At 37.7% G+C, this 17537-nt stretch overlaps 1 protein-coding gene across 3 annotated transcripts in view; it reads left to right on the top strand.

The window, feature by feature from the left end:
- Nucleotides 1-15436, top strand: part of AKAP11 (A-kinase anchoring protein 11) — a 51283-nt gene extending 35847 nt beyond the window's left edge. For 2 of the 3 annotated variants that reach the window (XM_081814962.1, XM_081814964.1), the window contains exons 9-12: nt 4451-4534; nt 5303-5349; nt 8300-8460; nt 11561-15436. In XM_081814962.1, coding sequence (XP_081671088.1) covers nt 4451-4534; nt 5303-5349; nt 8300-8460; nt 11561-11701 — 433 coding nt within the window. In that variant the 3' untranslated portion in view covers nt 11702-15436. The remainder of the gene's footprint in view (nt 1-4450; nt 4535-5302; nt 5350-8299; nt 8461-11560) is intronic. The other variant, XM_081814963.1, reaches the window with a different exon arrangement.
- Nucleotides 15437-17537: the final 2101 nt, after the last annotated feature.

The following is a 17537-nucleotide window of genomic DNA, read 5'->3' as shown; positions in this document are numbered from 1 at the left end:
CACTTACCTCATATATAACTGGTCTTAGTTTATTTTGTTTATAATAGTCTTTGGCATATTTTATTCTGATACACTTGTTTCTTACATTCTTTACTCTCTAAAGGCATTCCTGACTAAACTATAAAATGCCATAAATTTTTATCCACATTAATTGATAATTGGAAATAATCAGTGCCATCCAGGGCTGAGTCTAGGGAGAGGAAAGGCTTCTTAGTTTCAGGCTGTGGAAAGGACCCTGTGAGGCTTCAGTGGAACAGAACCCTTGGAATTGACTTACCAAGAGGAGGAAGTGAGAAGACGGTGGGAGGAGGGGATGAAGGGAAGGAAATGGCTTTTCACCTGTTAGAAGACATCATCTCAGAGCATTTTGTCTGATGTTTGGATTAACCAGTAAGTATTAATATTTTCATAAAACATCTATTTTGTCATAGTTTCTTAAAATGCTGTGTAAACCACTAAAACATCTTAAAATCTGGGTCCGAAAAGACAGTCTTTAAAACTGGTAGTGGGAAGTAAGGGTAATATCACAAACATCATGTGGCCCTTTCCATAACTCTCCCAGGAATAGAATGTTAACACTTAAATTCTTCTCTCATCTTGGAGAAACACAGGCTTCTAGAATTTCAGTAAGGGTTGACGTTGCTGCTTAGGAAATCCTGCTGTTAAAATGGGCGAACTAGGGTTCATGGCGTGTGGCATTAAGGGGCCTGTAGCCAGTTGAACAGCTCTGTGCAGAATGTTGTCTGGTTGGATGGCTCTGTCCTTGGTTCTGTCCTCTTTAGCATTTTATTAGTGATAGAGGATAAGTAATGTACCCCGCACCGCCCGCCCCCATCTGCGGTTTTGCTTTCTGTAGTTTCAGTTGCCCATGGTCAGTTAAGGTCCAGAAGCAGATGACCCTCCTTCTGACATGTTGTCAGAAGGTCACTTGTTGCCTAACACTGTGTCACTGTGGCTGTGTCATTCCCCTCACTCCATCTCATCATGTAGGCATTTTATCATCTCACAAGGATGGTAAGTACATACAAAAAGTTATTCTTAGAGAGAGACCACATTCACATAACTTTTATTGTAGTATATTGTTATAATTACTCTTTTATTATTAGTTTTTGTTGTTAACCTCTTACTAGTGCCTAATTTATAAAGTAAACTTCATCATAGGTATGTATGTGAAGAAAAAAACGTAGTATCTGTAGGGTACGGTACTACTCATGGTTTCAGGCATCCACTGCGGGCCGTGGAATGCATCCTCTGCAGATAAGAAGGGACTGCTCTGCTCATTATCTGTGAATGACTTAAAACAAAGACGAAAAGATCATCTCATTAACAGAACCAAGTTTCAAAAAGACCGAATCAGGCGGCGACTAAAAGAATTCTGTTTAACATGGGTAAATGCATTTGGTTCAGGAAATTAACTGAATTCAGGATGGAGAATAACTTGGCTTCACAGCATTTTTTCCGAAAAATACCTGTAGTTTTAATTGAACACAGAACGATTATGCTCTGTGGTTATTAAGGTTCAAGCACAGAGTAGGGCTCATCCAGGGTTGGTAGTATGCTTGTTGAACACAGAATTTCTAGAGAGATTAAGAGAGATTAAGATTCATTAGGTCGTTGGAGGTCCCAAAAATCTCAGATGATTTTAATGCAGGTGGTTCAGAGATCACACTTAAGATACATAGCTGCACATGTTTTGTCTTCGATGCCATCTGCTGTAGGAACTGTAATTTTCTGGTACAGAGATCAGATAGGAGATAAAAGACCTCAATGGTTTGGACACTTCATGTGCTTTTACTCCCAAGTAGGAAGTTTAGTAGAGGGCAGCAGTTAAAAAAGAAATAATAATTTCAGAGTTTCACAGGTGTATATGAGGAGTGTGTAATTATTTGATTTGAAAGAGACTTGGTCTGTGTATGTGCGTCTCTTAAGTATTTCAAGCAGTCTGTGAATTTCTTAAAAGTTATGTAGTAGATTAGGTAAGAGATGGGACCGGCTTGCGGAATTTTTGAGATCATACTTACGAGATATGTCAAAATCGATAGTAGTCTTTATGTGGCTGAAAACCACGATAAAGAGTCTTAGCCCTTGACCCCCACTGGCTTGAGGTACACCTGCTCGAGACCTAGGAATTATGAAAAGATGGAAAATACACAGACAGGAATAGATAGGAAATAGGAAAAGATTTAAAAGAAAATGATGGAAGCAGGGCAGTGTTCAAGAATGAAATAGGAATAGGAACACTGTTAAGTGAAGAAATTAAGTTGTTTTATGTCGGGTTAATGGAGGACGATTGTACCTCCCAATTTGCTTGGGACAGTCTGAATTTACTTCCCGCTGCTCTTGTGTACTTATTAATGGTGACTTCTTTCATTTCCAGAAGTATTCTGGTTAGATGAGAAATTATACGGGCACCCTAGTTAGAGGTGACATTTTATAAATAACTGACTTGGAATCTGACCCATTTTGAGGGGCAAGAGGAAGGGGGAATGAGGTTAAATAGAGGGAGTTTGAATCTTTAGTCTTGACATTTTTCAGGCGTTATATCTTTGCATGTTCACCTAAACCTTAGGTGATGGATTTTGATGATTAATTAAAAGGACTCATTATTGTTGTTAGCATATGGGTAAGAATTTTCATTTTGTAATATTTTTCTTTGTTTAGAAAATCATTCTATTAGTAGAGGTGAATGCAGTGTTTGAGATCCTCAGTTTTTCCTTTTGGTTTGGCTCACAGGCTGTCTGTCCATTCTGTATTTCTATGTTTTCCCATCTTTGGTTTGTCTGACAGCAGGCTACATAGGCAAAACTCTGGCTGTTTTCATGGTTTTATAATAGAGCTATATTTGTTTGAACATAGGCTGAAAAGACCCTGCTCAGTTTTAACTTTTCTTTTTTTTTTTTTTTAAAGATTTTATTTATTTATTTGACAGAGAGGGAACACAAGCAGGGGGAGTGGGAGAGGGAGAAGCAGGCTTCCCGCTGAGCAGGGAGCCCGATGCGGGGCTCGATCCCAGGACCCTGGGATCATGACCTGAGCCAAAGGCAGACGCTTAACGACTGAGCCACCCAGGCGCCCCCAGTTTTAACTTTTCTTTTTTTTTCTTTTTTAAGATTTTATTTATTTATTTGACAGAGAGAGATACAGCGAGAGAGGGAACACAAGCAGGGGTAGTGGGAGAGGGAGACGCAGGCTTCCAGCAGAGGAGGGAGCCCGATGCGGGGCTAGATCCCAGAACCCTGGGATCATGACCTGAGCCGAAGGCAGACGCTTAACAACTGAGCCACCCAGGCGCCCCCAGTTTTAACTTTTCTAACACAGTCTAGTTTTGTGACAGTTTGCTAGCGCAGAGTAAATATGGATATGCAAATTATTGAAATTGCTTGGAAACTCTTTAGAACTTTTAAATAATCATCCTTTTTTTTGTAACCTTGTCAACATTTACTGATGCACAGAAGATGATTTTGTGTTAATTCACTTTTTAGAACCAAAATTTTAGTTTGTGTACGTATTAATTTTTATAATTGCCTAGCCTAATGTGGGGAAATATAAGCTGCTTATCACTGCGAACTAATGTGCTTACTAATTACTTTAATGATTAGTATTTTAAATTGCATGTTTAGGTTTTAATCTGAAAAGTTATATTTAGTTTTGTTTCCGAACACAGTCGCTTTTTGTTTCTTATTGCTTTGCCGCAGTTTTAGAATATAGTTGCTTTCTTCTTTCGATTCAGTAGTTTAAGAAGGTACCTGTGTGGCATTAGTGACTGGCCCACCAGACAGGTGTATTAAGCCTCGGTTACTCAATATTCTGAAGAAAATGTATGTTATTTGCCACCTACTAAATTATACATCATGTATGAAATGAAAGTAATTGACATAATAAGAGTATTTTGAAATCAGAAAACATCTTTTCTCCAAGTAGTTATAAGAGGTCTATTTGGGACTATGTTTCGGTGCCTGTCCTTTCATTCCCGCCCCCCAAACCCATCAGTGTTTGCGTTGTCTAAAGAGCTGAGAGATAGTTAACCTGTGGTCTTTTTAAAACTTTATCCAAATGGAAGAGTATTGGCTTTTTACAAATTATATCCCAAGATTTGCCATAGATGTTGATTTAATCATTGAAGATTTGCCATAGATGTTGATTTAATCATTGAAACTTCTTACTTCACGCATTCATTTGCTGTCCTACAAGCCATTCTGTTGTGTTCATATGTAAAATACATATAAAATGAGAATAGTTTTCCTGATCTATGGAGGACAAGAAGAGAACTCCCAAATGTCCAAGGCCGCCCAGTTGCAGTGATGGTCTCTCAGCCTCCGCGGATGCACCACTCCGCCGGGCAGCTTCCGAACCTCCCACTTACCACCGACAGAAGCTGTTCCAAGGAAAACCAAGGTCTTCTTTACTATTCATTTTCTGGTTCAGCTCTGTTCTTTTCTTCTTCTGGCAGTAATGGTAACAGCAGTAGCTGGAGCAGTCTTGGTTTAGAAGGAGAGTTGTATGAGGACAATTTATCCTTTCCAACATCAGACAGGTTGGTCCAGTCCAGAAACTTACAAACTGATGAGTCTTTCACACTAATGCATGATGTCATATTCTTAAAAGAACGTGGGTTACAGTGCCAATATGTATCAGTCTGCTTTTCTCCTATGTTTGGACATGATTCTGCTTGATAATTTACATCTAATGAGAAACTTCAATTATGCTAAGAGACGACTGACATCTAATTGCAAAATGTGTTACATCTATGCATGTGTTGCTTTGCTTGCTATTTCTCATCCTACCAATTATTATTTCATTAAAAAGAGCTTGCTTCCTACAGGATTTCTGGTTTTTGTTGTTGTGTTGTTTTTGTATGTAATTTTATTTCACATGTAAGGAAAGTGTAGGAAAAATGTATTTTTAGTGTGTTAAAAATATATCCTTGGCATTAGTAGATGCCACGGCATTCTATGATAATTCAAATGCTGTGTTATCCAAAACCAAATTAGTAGAATATTTTAGCTTGAAGTTATTTGAAATTAAATTTTATCATGAAATTACTTGGCGTTCTCCATCACGGTAAGGTAGAACTTCTTGGTTATTGATGACCTGTCTAGGCATCATTTACAATTCAGATTTTAACATGAAATGGTGTGAGAAGCAAAGCTTCCTTTTTGTATTGTCATCTCTTCCCTTTTTAAACGTCATATATCATATTGTAACATTCATTCTTTTCCACGTTTTAAGAATTAGTTTTAATACCATTGTTAATTAAAGCTTTTTTTTTTTTTTAACTGCTTCTGCTCTTTTATTCGAAAAGTGATGGGCCAGATGATAAAGATGAAGATCATGAGGATGATGGAGAAGGTAATTGACAGATTGTTTTTCAAAGTGTTTGCATGTTTTTTTGTTTAAGGTTTCCTAGAAGAGTCTTCATCTTGTGCGTTTTCATCACTGAAGCTCCAGGTTATTACAAATCAGGGTATTTACATTACAAATCGGGATATTCTTGAACTCATGTATCCAGCGGCAGGTCCTTTGTTGAACCATTTGTACCATTTGATTGCTAAACTAATGAAGTGCCCATTGGTGTAAAGATTGAACTACTTTAAAAGAATTACTCAATGATTTGAGAGGGAAATTTATGATAATCTCTCTATATGTAAGGGTTTATGTAAACATAAAACCCTTACATTATAAGATATAATTTATTATAATTATGGCATGTGCCCTAGTTTTTTCCTTCCAAACTAGTAACCTCTCGAATTAGTGTTTAATGTTGATGTTACATAAATTAGTAAGTAAAAATTAAAAGACATTTTAAAATCAATCCTTCCCTCTCTCAGTTCTATTCCTAAACTCAAAAATATACATATTTGAAGAAAATATTTAATTCTTCCTTTGATGAACATAATTCCAAATATCTAAATACTAGATACCATTGGTCACCATGTTCTCGACCATGATTTATAATCCTTAATTCAAATATTAGAATGTCTGAGTGAATGTAGAAACTTTCCATGTTGAAGCTGAATTTTCATTGTACTTAGATGGCTTATTCTTTTATTATGTAAATACCAATAATGTCTTCTATAGAGTGGCACCTAAAAATATTCATACTGTTTGAGATATTTGTTTTTGAGCTAGTCTTTTTATTTTTCATTTCTTTAGAAGTGGGCAAACTGAGAAAATTGCCCAAATGAATTTCTCGAAATGTACTTTATAACACCTGAGTGTCCGATTAGTTTTATCGCCAATTATGCCTTTCTTATTTAGGGAAATCATGTACTGGTTTCTGAGTTAAAATCCTCAGACTTAAGGTGATTATTTTTTAGTCCCAGTGCTTCTGCTAACTAGACATTCTTTTTTTTTTTTTTAAGTAAACATTCTTCATATAGGACTTATAGAAGTTTTGTCATCAGATATGAAGTGTAGGGGTAGGGCAATATTCTTAGAGGGACAGATAGGCTAGGTAATATTTGCTTTCTTTTTGTTGACTAAAAGAGTGTTGACTTTGTCTAGGCAAGTTGTGTCCCTTTTCCCAAATAATGCCTGTGAGCAAAGTTGTTCCAAAGGCTGTACATGGTGCAAATGCATGTGGTGAGTATTTTCCTCAGTGAACTAGTCATTACTTAACTGACTTTATTACTGAGGGACAATTAAGAGAAAAGAAGATATAAGTTAATATAAATATGAAATTGATTTTAAAAAATTTACTTTTGGCACTAGCAGACTCTTTAGGATTTCTTTTGTGAGTAGATAGAAATTTACTATATGTAAATACATGTCACTACTCAGCTTTTGAGATCATAGTCATCTCTCATTATATAGAAAATAGTGGCCAGCTTTGAAATTTGTTAAATTAGGAATTGGTAAAGTAGGACAGATTGATACGGGTTTATAGAAAGATTCAAAATTACGGAAATCCTGAGGCAACAAACCTCATTTTGTTGTATTTTTAGTTGCAGGAGGTCAGCCACTTGCCTTTTCCCTGGTGTTGAGTGACCTCTCCTTGGCCAGGCAGCCAGGAGCCCCATAACTGAGAAAGCCAATAATACAGAGAAGTCACGGGTGACTTGGCTTCCAACCCCATGACCTCTGCAGGATTTACAAAATGGCCCAGAGACCGTGTCTGGTTTCACAGTGCACCAGACCCATTTTTGATTGAGAGTGGGGGGAGAGGAGGGAAAAGGCAGTACGTTTCTCTGAAGAGAATGACGTGGATCCGTTTTTTTTTAAGTGAAAAAATTAGGGACCAACCCAAATCCTAAAAATGATTAGTAGTGGTCTAGAATGCCCTGCAACCTGTAAACAAGAATCAGGGACATTGACCAAGAAGTTTCCGGGATGGGTACGAAGTGGCGTGATGTCTGCCAGCAGGCCGGCTGCTCACCTCTTACGTGGGAGGCCCCTTGTCTCAGCACTGCCTTTTGCTCGGCAGTCACTAAGCAGGAGTGTTAGACACATGGTATCGGTCTGTTGTTTTATAGTCAACAGCGATTCGTCCTTCTTTATGTTGAGAACATAATGTTCATTAAAAAAAAGAAATGAAACTCGAGAGCAATATCTTATTTATAAAGGGTTATACCCAGAAAATTCCCTGGTCTGGCTTTTGGGATGTAAGTGGCTGCATGTGACATTTTTATCCCCCTCTTCTGCCTAAAGAATGAAGCGATTAAGAGCTTGGAGCCAGACTGTGTGTTCATATCCTGGCCCAGCCACTTCCCCGCTGTAAGACTCTGGATCTCTCTGCCTCATGTCCCTCACCTGTAAGATGGAGATGATGATAGTTCTGGCTTCACAGGATGGGTGTGAGGGTTCCGGGGGTTTGTATCTAGGAAGAGCTTAGAACAATACTTACGGTGTAATATGCCCTATACAAGTGTTTGTGGCTTCTGTTACCTCTCTTAGTTGGAGAAGCTTTCTTGAGTCCATTTAATGTATTTATTTATTTGAGATTTATATTTAGATTGTAATCATAGCTTTATAGTTTTGTTTTCTCTTTCTTTACCTGTGGATCTTATTTTGACACAAATTATGGCATCTACAGTACTTGATATTCAGTGCCTCAAAATAGAGTTTTGTATTTGTGCTCTCAGTAGATGATCATAGTTATTCCTTTGTTGTAGAATTATTGTGCCCTTTCCAATAAATGTTTGGTTGATGTTAAGGTGGGGATAAGAAAAGACAGATTTTTTTTTCCCCAGCGTTCATTGGAATGTTAAGAAATGGAAAATATTTCTCTATCCTTGGAAACCAGAGTATTGAGAGTTGAATTGATGACTTTCACTTTATACTGTTTAAATGTAAATATTAGGTTTGGGGCAAGACAGAAAGATTCTGCTCATTACAAATATCGACATGGAGCCATGCACAGTAGACCCCCAGCTAAGGATTATTCTTCAGTGGCTCGTTGCTTCTGAGGCCGAAGTGGCAGAACTTTATCTTCATGACTCTGCAAAGAAGGAATTCATACAAGTAAGTACCTGCCTTACAGGGTGGTCGTAAGGACATATTTAACCATATACGATGTTCTGTGTCACATAGTTGATCTAGTAAGATGCCCCTTGATAGCAGAGTGGGTAAGTGCTTACCTGGTAGTCTCATAGTGGGTCCACATGTCAGCTCTGCCACTCTAGTCTAACTGTGGGTAGGCTCACTGGTCAGTTTCCTTATCTGCACTATGAAAATGAGTAGAGAGGTTACCTTACAGAGGTTTGTGAGGATTAAACATAATACCATAAAAAATACGCTTGATCTAGTGCCTGACACATCCTAAGTACTCAAAGTTAGATGCCGTTAATAAACATGTGTTCATATGAAAAGATTGAGTTATTCTTTGTTTTAAACTGATTCATAATTATGCCTGGTAATTAGTATATCTCCTACTACTCTGTTAATCCGGTCTTATTAGTGGGAGAAACTAGCATACTCAAAAGCCAATGAAGGTTTAAATATCTTATAAGGGACCATGGACCACTTTGAGTATTTTGTAGGGTTCTAATAATAGAACATTCAGATTCGATGCACTAATAGGATGTTTTTATTGAGAACTGTGTGCCAAGCACCTTGTTAGTCAAGATTTTTATTTTATAGTCTTAAGGTTTTTGCCCCAGAATCTTCATTATCAGAATTTTGATTTAATCTTATTATAGGGTATAAAATAGTTCAATGAATAACCAGTGTAAATTGATCTATAACAAAAAAGGAACAGTCCAGTTACTCTTGATTCCTGGTTCAGAATTTACAAAGATATGGTTGAAAGAAGTATGTGAAAAAGATATTCAGTAAAAATAACTTTTTTTTGTATTTTGTTGTTTTTTCTTGGACTTTTTGGATTTTTCTAGTTTATGTTTCGGTTTTTGGGCAGAAGGAGAAAATAAGACAAGGTGATCCTCAAGAAATGAGTTGTCAAGGAGAAGGAGTGGGTAGGAAAGGTGTTAGAACTCACTGGAGGGAGGCAGACATTTTCAAGTCATTTAGTCTTGAATAAACTGTGAGGGCTAAGGAAAAGCTTAGGCAGAGCTGGCATGAGCATAATGGTGCTTGGTGCTCATCCCCAAGTAACGTAGGAAAACATTCTGGAAATTCCTCAAAAAGTTAAACCTAGCATTATCATATAACCTAGCAATTCCACTCCTAGGTATATACCTAAGAGGAATGAAAATATATGTCCATGGCAACATTATTCATAATAGGCCAGAAGTGGAAACATCCTAGAATGGATGAATAAAATGTGGTTTATCTTTGCAGTGGAGTACTCTCTGTCAATAAAAAGGAAGGAAGTATATACATGCTACACCATGGAGGAAACTTGAAGTCACGTTGGGTGAAAGAAACGTCACCAGAGACCATATGTTTTATGATTACATTTATATGAAATGACCAAAATGGGCAAATCTCAAGACTGAAGTAGATTAGTGATTGCCTAGAGTTGAGGGGCTTGGGAGAAATGGGGAGTGTTTACTAATGCGTAGAGCTTTTCTTTTGGTGTGGTAGACATGTTCTAACACTGATTGTGGTGATGGTTGCATTCAACTCGGTGACTATACTAAAAACCATTGACTTAAGTACTCTTTATTTATTTATTTATTTTTTTCCCTTTAGAGCAAAAATCGCATTTATTTATTTTTTTTCTTTTTTAATTTTATTATGTTATGTTAGTCACCATACATCATTGGTTTTTGATGTGGTGATCCCCGATCCATTGTTTTCGTATAACACCAGTGCTCCATGCAGTACGTGCTCCCCTTAATACCCATCACTGGGCTAACCAATCCCCCCTCCCCCCTCCCCTCTAAAACCCTGTTTGTTTCTCAGAGTCCATAGTCTCTCATGGTTCATCTCTCCCTCCAATTCCCCCCCTCCCATTTTTCCCTTCCTTCTCCTGATGTCCTCCATGCTATTCCTTATGTTCCACAAATAAGTGAAACCATATGATAATTGACTTTCTCTGCTTGACTTATTTCCCTTAGCATAATCTCCTCCAGTCCCATCCATGTTGATGTAAAAGTTGGGTATTCATCCTTTCTGATGGCTGAGTAATATTCTATAAGTACACTTTAAATGGATGAATTGTCTGGTCTGTGAATTGTATCTCTGTAAGGCTATATTTAACAAGGCTAAGCATATTTATATTACAAAATTAAAGTAGTTTTTACAGAACTAAATAGAAAAAAAATGAGTGAAGACATGTTCTGATTCTGGTGACAGTGGAGTTTATTTAAACCTGTATTTATTTACTTTTTTTAATTGAGTTATTATTGAAATATAACATTATATTAGTTTCAGGTATACAACATGATACGATATTTGTATATATTGTGAAATGATCACCACAGTATTTACTTTTTTGGTGTTTTTTTTTTTGTTGAAACATTAACATTTCTTTTTTTTGTTTGTTTTTTGTTTAATTGACAGAGAGAGACAGTGAGAGAGGGAACACAAGCAGGAGGAGTGGGAGAGGGAGAAGCAGGCTTCCCGCAGAGCAGGGAGCCCGATGCGGGGCTCGATCCCAGTCCTGGGATCATGACCTAAGCCAAAGGCAGACGCTTAACGACTGAGCCACCCAGGCACCCCAAAACATTAACATTTCCTAGCTTAGAAAGCCGTGTTTCCAATTGAGGCCAGAGTGTGTATTTCAGAAAAAAGCCACGCTGCATATTGTGGAAGGAAAAATCCACATCCTTCTATCAAGATTAATATTGTCTTTATTATTTTATGTTCCTAATTGAGGGTGTGACAGAAGTATTTAGATCAAGAATTTCATATAGAAATGGAGACTATACTCCCATACAGAGTCTCAGGTGGGTGAGGTTTGTGCAGTTCTGTCTCCAAGAATCCCAAAGTGTCATTCTCTGGAGGAGATGTATTTGTCAGGGGCAGGAAGGAAAAATGTTTAATTTGCATAGAGGGGTAGTAATTTAGGGGAGAGGACCTCGTTATACAACTGGGAAATAATACTTTACTGCAGACAGCAAGAATCTTAGAGTTCTCTGATACTAAAAATAAGACTGGAAACTTTGTTGTTAGGAGATTGTTTCTGGTTAACCTGGGGCATGCCTTGCCTTCTCACTAGCTCTCCCGACGGTTACAAGGAAAGGGATGGAAGGTGGGGGACGTCCTGCAGGCTGTGCTGCGGTACTATGAAGTGCGGGAGAAGCCGGCCGCCCCAGAGAGCTGCAAGTCCCTGTTCGACTGGCTCTTGGAAAACGCGTAGTACAAACCTGTGGCCAGTACATCTTACCGTCTGGGGAGAGGAAGAAACAGATAAAGATGCAGATGGTAAACTTTGAATATTAACACTGATAAATGAACTGGGAGGGAAGTAAATTGAGCTTTTCCAGCGCAGTCATCCCACGTTGTATATAGTTGATACTTTTGTAATCTCTGTCAAATATTATCTTCATCATTCTTCTATACACGTGTGTAGTGTGTTAAGACCCTAAGAACGTTGATTTGAAGGAAGGTTTGACCATGAGGTTTTCAGGGACATTGACTGACAGATTCTTTTTGCATCCAAATAGTGCTGCTACAGACCACACTGAGGTGGCTGAGGATAGGTTCCAGGGATAAAGCCTTACAGTTCTGCTCCTTTGCAAACAAACGCTATTCTGTTGAGAACTAACCTGACAAAAGAACTTTGAGGTTAGTGGGCTCCCCGCCCCACCCCCCATAGAATTTCTGTCTTATTTTTCAAAGTCAATTTTATTTTCATAGCTCAACTCTCGGTAGCTTCTTGAATCTCCCAAACTATTTAATTTCTTAGAAACATATTAGTATTTTAGGTTTCTATAAATACCATAAATGATAGTTTCCCCAGCCTTTCGTGAAATGACATTGTTTGCTAATGTTGCCAATCCATCTGGCATGAAAATGAGTGTGTGTGTGTGTGTGTGTGTGTATGTAAGTAAGGGAGTACTTTAACCTTGCCTAGTGGGTTTGTGCCCTTTTTTATTTTACTGTTTTCTTGGTTAGAAACCCACTGTTGACATTTAAAAGGTGCTTTAAAATAAAATGTCTATAAAGATTGTGCAGTAAGAATTTTTATTTCTCTTTTTGACTATTTTGGGTCCCCACCTTATCCTATAAATGAAAATAAAGGTGCAAAACATGCTAAAATTTTAGAAATTAATGTTAATATGGAAATGCATTTAGAGAAGCCCAGTAATGATTTTCATTTTCCGATTTTTGAAAAAAAAAACCGAACACATACACAAAACTCTCTGCTTAGCAAGGATAAGCTTTTTCTAGAAAAAGGGGATTCCCAGCCCCTCCTCCCTTCCCCCCGATAAAATGGTATCTGCTCTATTTTGTAAAGTTGTCTGACATGAGTTTTCTGGCTCTATGTTTTCTACTACTTTGTCTTTAGAAACTGCAAGTTGACTTGAATTAGAGGACCAAGATTGTGTCTTGGTTTTGTATGAGGGTATGCACATGTGAATTTTTGGTTCTTCCATTAGCGTAAATCTAGAGTAAATCACTTTTTGTTGGGGGCTTTGGTTTTGCTCCATTACATTTCCTTTTTTCCTGAGCATTGACTGTTCTGGAAGCTGCACAAAGTGTAGAAGACACAGCACCCACCGAGGGGCAAGGAATAAGGCACTTACATTAATTTGAATTAATCATTATGGTAGAGAAATGTATTTTATAATGAGAGAGTAAAATTTGCTTTATAAGAAAAATGCCAAAAGCTACTTAAATATTTTGAGGTTACAGTGTAAACTTTGGTTTTTCTCAATTTAAAATAAAGAAATAGAGCAAGCCTTAAAAATAATTTTTCCTAAAGTTTCTTCAAGTATTTTTTAAGGTGGAGAAATGCAGGAAATCTGTATAGCCAGAATGGTTTCCATCTTTAGCTTCTCAGAGCTTGAGATGCAGCAGCACTGGACTGGGTTTATACATGCTAGGAACTGGATTGTTGATTAGAACATGGGTTAACTGATTATTAAGTTTAGATTGGATTTTTACAAGTATATAACTATCAAGCTGTGTTGAGTAACTTCGATAATGTACGGGTTTGATTAACAGCAAATCGAGTTCTGAATTTCTTTTAAACTCAAGTGAAAATCTATCCATTTTGTAACACTTTCTGTGCTTGAAAATGTTTATGTTTATATCTCTTATGGTAATAATCATTTTGAAGTAAGATTTTCCTCCTACCCTTGTTTTCTCTGCATTTACCTGGAGCTGTGCTGGACTCAGAGTTCCTTTATGTAGCCACTACGTGATGACAGACCAGTCTTTGGGTGTTGGCATGTGTGCTAAGAATCCTAATGGAGCCCCACCCCTGTATCCACTTAGGGGCATAGAGAAAAATATTAAGTATTGGCAGATGCGAAAAGAAGCGTGAGTAAAGCTCCTTATATGGAGAGAAGTATCTTTTGATCAAGTACAGCCTAAACTTACTTTCTTTAAAGGCACTTTGTGATTATTCCAAAGACATCTTATGTCTGTTTGGTTGCTTGGTCGCCGGAACAGCCGTGTTTGTTGAGAGGACCGGACCGCCCCTCACCCCTGTCTCCTTTTATTACAAGTCTCCTTGACAGATTTATATTATAACATTGTAATCTTGCCATTCTGTGCATTTCGGCCCTTACGAAATTACCATGTCTTCTTCAGAACTGTTAAAGTTGTGATGTGCATTGAGTTGAATTCTCTGTTTATCAATCTCAGGACCCTTGAAGGATCTTGGGAAAGAAAGTGAATGAGGTCTCTGATAAGGGTTTTATTTTAGAACATTATTTTCGACTGAAATATAGCAATTCTTTCATATTCTTCTTTTCCCAAGCCAAGTTTAAATTACATTTATATTTTGGAGATTATAAATGTTGATTTTGAAAGTATTTCCTGATTTATACAAAATGAATGATTCATTTATAAATCACAGAAGAAAATTAAAATATCTATTGGGATGGTTGATAGAATTTAATGGAGTAATAAAACCTTTTCACTCAGTGAATACGTGTGATAACATCTTTATACTTTGAAAAATGTTCCACTTACCCTTTCAGATATTTGATGTCAGTTAATTCAATTCATAATACTTCCATTTTGCTTAAATAAGGGTTTTATGTTGCTGGTAGGAGAATTTAATTACTTATTAAATGTACCAAGTATAAAGTGAAAGATCATTTATCCCACATGGCTTTGACATCAGTGCACATTTCCTAAATGCAAAACTTAACCCTGACTCATCATCGGAGTCCAGACTCAAGATGTCTTCTTAGTTAATTATTTAGCTAATAGTATTCTTTCACAGTTAACTATCAATTTCCCATAAGTATGTTGCTTTAAATTTTATATTTCTCAAAGGAAACTTTCCACAGTTAAAAAATATATATTAATGCATCCACACTCAGGGTATAGGGAAAATACTTTTCCATTTAAAACCCTGCCCACCTGTCACCAGCACAAGACAATTAGAGCTTCAGTGGGAATTCTATGGTTATACTAAAGTGAAATGCATTTTTTTTTGTCATTTTTAGCAGAAGACCCCACATGCATTACTCACTTACTGTATTCCTGCTCTGAAGATGCAGTGTTGGTCACTCTTGTCACTTTATTTATTTATTATTATTATTATTATTATTTTTTAACCATCCATGTACATTCCTTTCACATGGGTAGAATTGTAGTTCTAGAAGTCCATTGTTTTTGTTGTAATGTTTGAATACTATTTAATACCAGGTTTTAATATTGCTGGATTTGCTAACTTTGGTTAATTGTGCAGTGTTTAAAGTAATTCACATTCTTGTTTAATATATATATAGCAGAAGCAGCTTTGAGTAATTGTAGCTGTTTATTTGTGCAGAATTACTACATTAAGATCTTGTATAACAGTAACTTTTTTGGCTTTTCTGTCCTTTGATACGTTCATTTACCAAAATATGAACTTCAGGATGCACTATACTTTTGTTTTTGCAGTGGCTCAAAATAAACATTTCAGAAATTACCTTTGTAATCATTTGCAATTAATTGTTCTTCTATCCTTTATGAATTGTTTGTCTGTTATCTTTCCTCTCCCAACTAAGAATTCTCCAATAAACGTAAGAGATGCCTGGCCTCGATTTCCTTCTATAATATCTCGTTAACTACTCTGTCCTGAACTAAACAAGGGCATACAAGCGGAACTGCCATGATAGAAGACATATCAGATGATCTCCATGCTTCTAAAGTGGTTTCCGAGTACTAGGGAAGCTAGATATTTTTAACCGGACACTGGATTCTAGCCATATGTTCAGGTGCCTCTGAATGCTAACATAAGTGACTTGAAAGGCTGTTTGCCCAATCTGGTTTGCACTTGAGTGCCAAGTAGAATATTATGGTTGCATGTCGGGAAATTCTTCTGGCCTGGGTGTAGCACTCCTTCCATAGGATATTGAGAGCATCCATACCTCTGTCATGCCATGAGCATCAGGCACTTAAAAGTTAGATGCTGATTGTTTGTTGCTAATGGAATATGACTTGTCTCTTAAGTATGTAAGGCGCAGAAATTAGGGAATGATTTTCTAGCTTTGTGTGAGTGTTGTAAAATACTAGGAACTAATGATAGTAAACAGTGGCTTGGGTGTGAGTGGATCCCAGTCACCAACAAAACAATTCAAAAATGCTGAGAAAAAGTAATCAAGATTCCTTAGCCTGGAATTCCACAAAGGAAAAAGGGTTCAAAAGGAAGAGGAAGTTGTGACAATTGGCATTTGAACAATTTTGCACATTGGGATCATTTGCCATGTGTGTCTCAGCTGGGGTAGTGAGGAGGATGAGGGACAGGGCTTGAAGAGTTAGCTCAGGGACACCTGGGTGGCTCAGTCGTTAAGCGTCTGCCTTCAACTGAGGTCACGATCCCAGGGTCCTGGGATCGAGCCCCGCATCGGGTTCCCTGCTCCGCAGGAAGCCTGCTTCTCCCTCTCCCACTCGCCCTGCTTGTGTTCCTGCTCTCGCTATCTCTCTGTCAAATAAATAAAATCTTTATTTTTAAAGATTTTATTTATTTATATGACAGAGACACAGTGTTCCTGCTCTTGCTATCTCTCTGTCAAATAAATAAAATCTTTATTTTTAAAGATTTTATTTATTTATATGGCAGAGACACAGTGAGAGAGGGTACACAAGCAGGGGGAGTGGGAGAGGGAGAAGCAGGCTTCCTGCGGAGCAGGGAACCCGATGCGGGGCTCGATCCCAGGACCCTGGGATCGTGACCTGAGTCGAAGGCAGACGCTTAACGACTGAGCCACCCAGGCGCCCCTAAATAAATAAAATCTTTAAAAAAAAAAAAAAGGTCAGGTTTTTCAAAGTGTGAAAGATGGAGAGAAGTTACATTTCCAAGGAGGAATATACTTTTGGTGCTATTGTGCAAAGAGGGTGAGAATAAAAACATATAAGCTTGTTGCAGCATTGCGTTTTTTTTTAAATTAATTTTTGATGTAGTGTTCCACGATTCCTTGTTTGCGTATAACACCCAGTGTTCCATTCAATACGTGCCCTCCCTAATACCCATCACCAGGCTAACCCATCCCCCCACCCCCTCCCCTCTAGAACCCTCAGTTTGTTTGTCAGCGTCCACAGTCTCTCATGGTTCGTCTCCCCCTCCGATTTCCCGCCTTCATTTCTCCCTTCCTGCTATCTTCTTTTTTTTTTTTAACATATATGTATTATTTGTTTCAGGGGTACAGGTCTGTGATTCAACAGTCTTACACAATTCACAGCGCTCACCATAGCACATACCCTCCCCAATGTCTATCATCCAGCCACCCCATCCCTCCCACCCCCCACCACTCCAGCAACCCTCAGTTTGTTTCCTGAGATTAAGAATTCCTTATATCATTGAGGTCATATGATACATGTCTTTTCTCTGATTGTCTTATTTCGCTCAGCATAATACCCTCTAGTTGCATCCACGTCGTTGCAAATGGCAAGATCTCATTCCTTTTGATGGCTGCATAATATTCCATTGTATATATACACCACATCTTCTTTATCCATTTATCTGTTGATGACATCTTGGCTCTTTCCACAGTTTGGCTGTTGTGGACATTGCTGCTATAAACATCGGG

This window comes from Leptonychotes weddellii, chromosome 3, assembly GCF_054177405.1.
Source record: "Leptonychotes weddellii isolate Sample4059 chromosome 3, ASM5417740v2, whole genome shotgun sequence".
Lineage (NCBI taxonomy): Eukaryota > Metazoa > Chordata > Mammalia > Carnivora > Phocidae > Leptonychotes > Leptonychotes weddellii.
The sequence above is the reverse complement of the archived record's forward strand: the minus strand, read 5'-3'. Positions and strand labels throughout refer to the sequence as shown.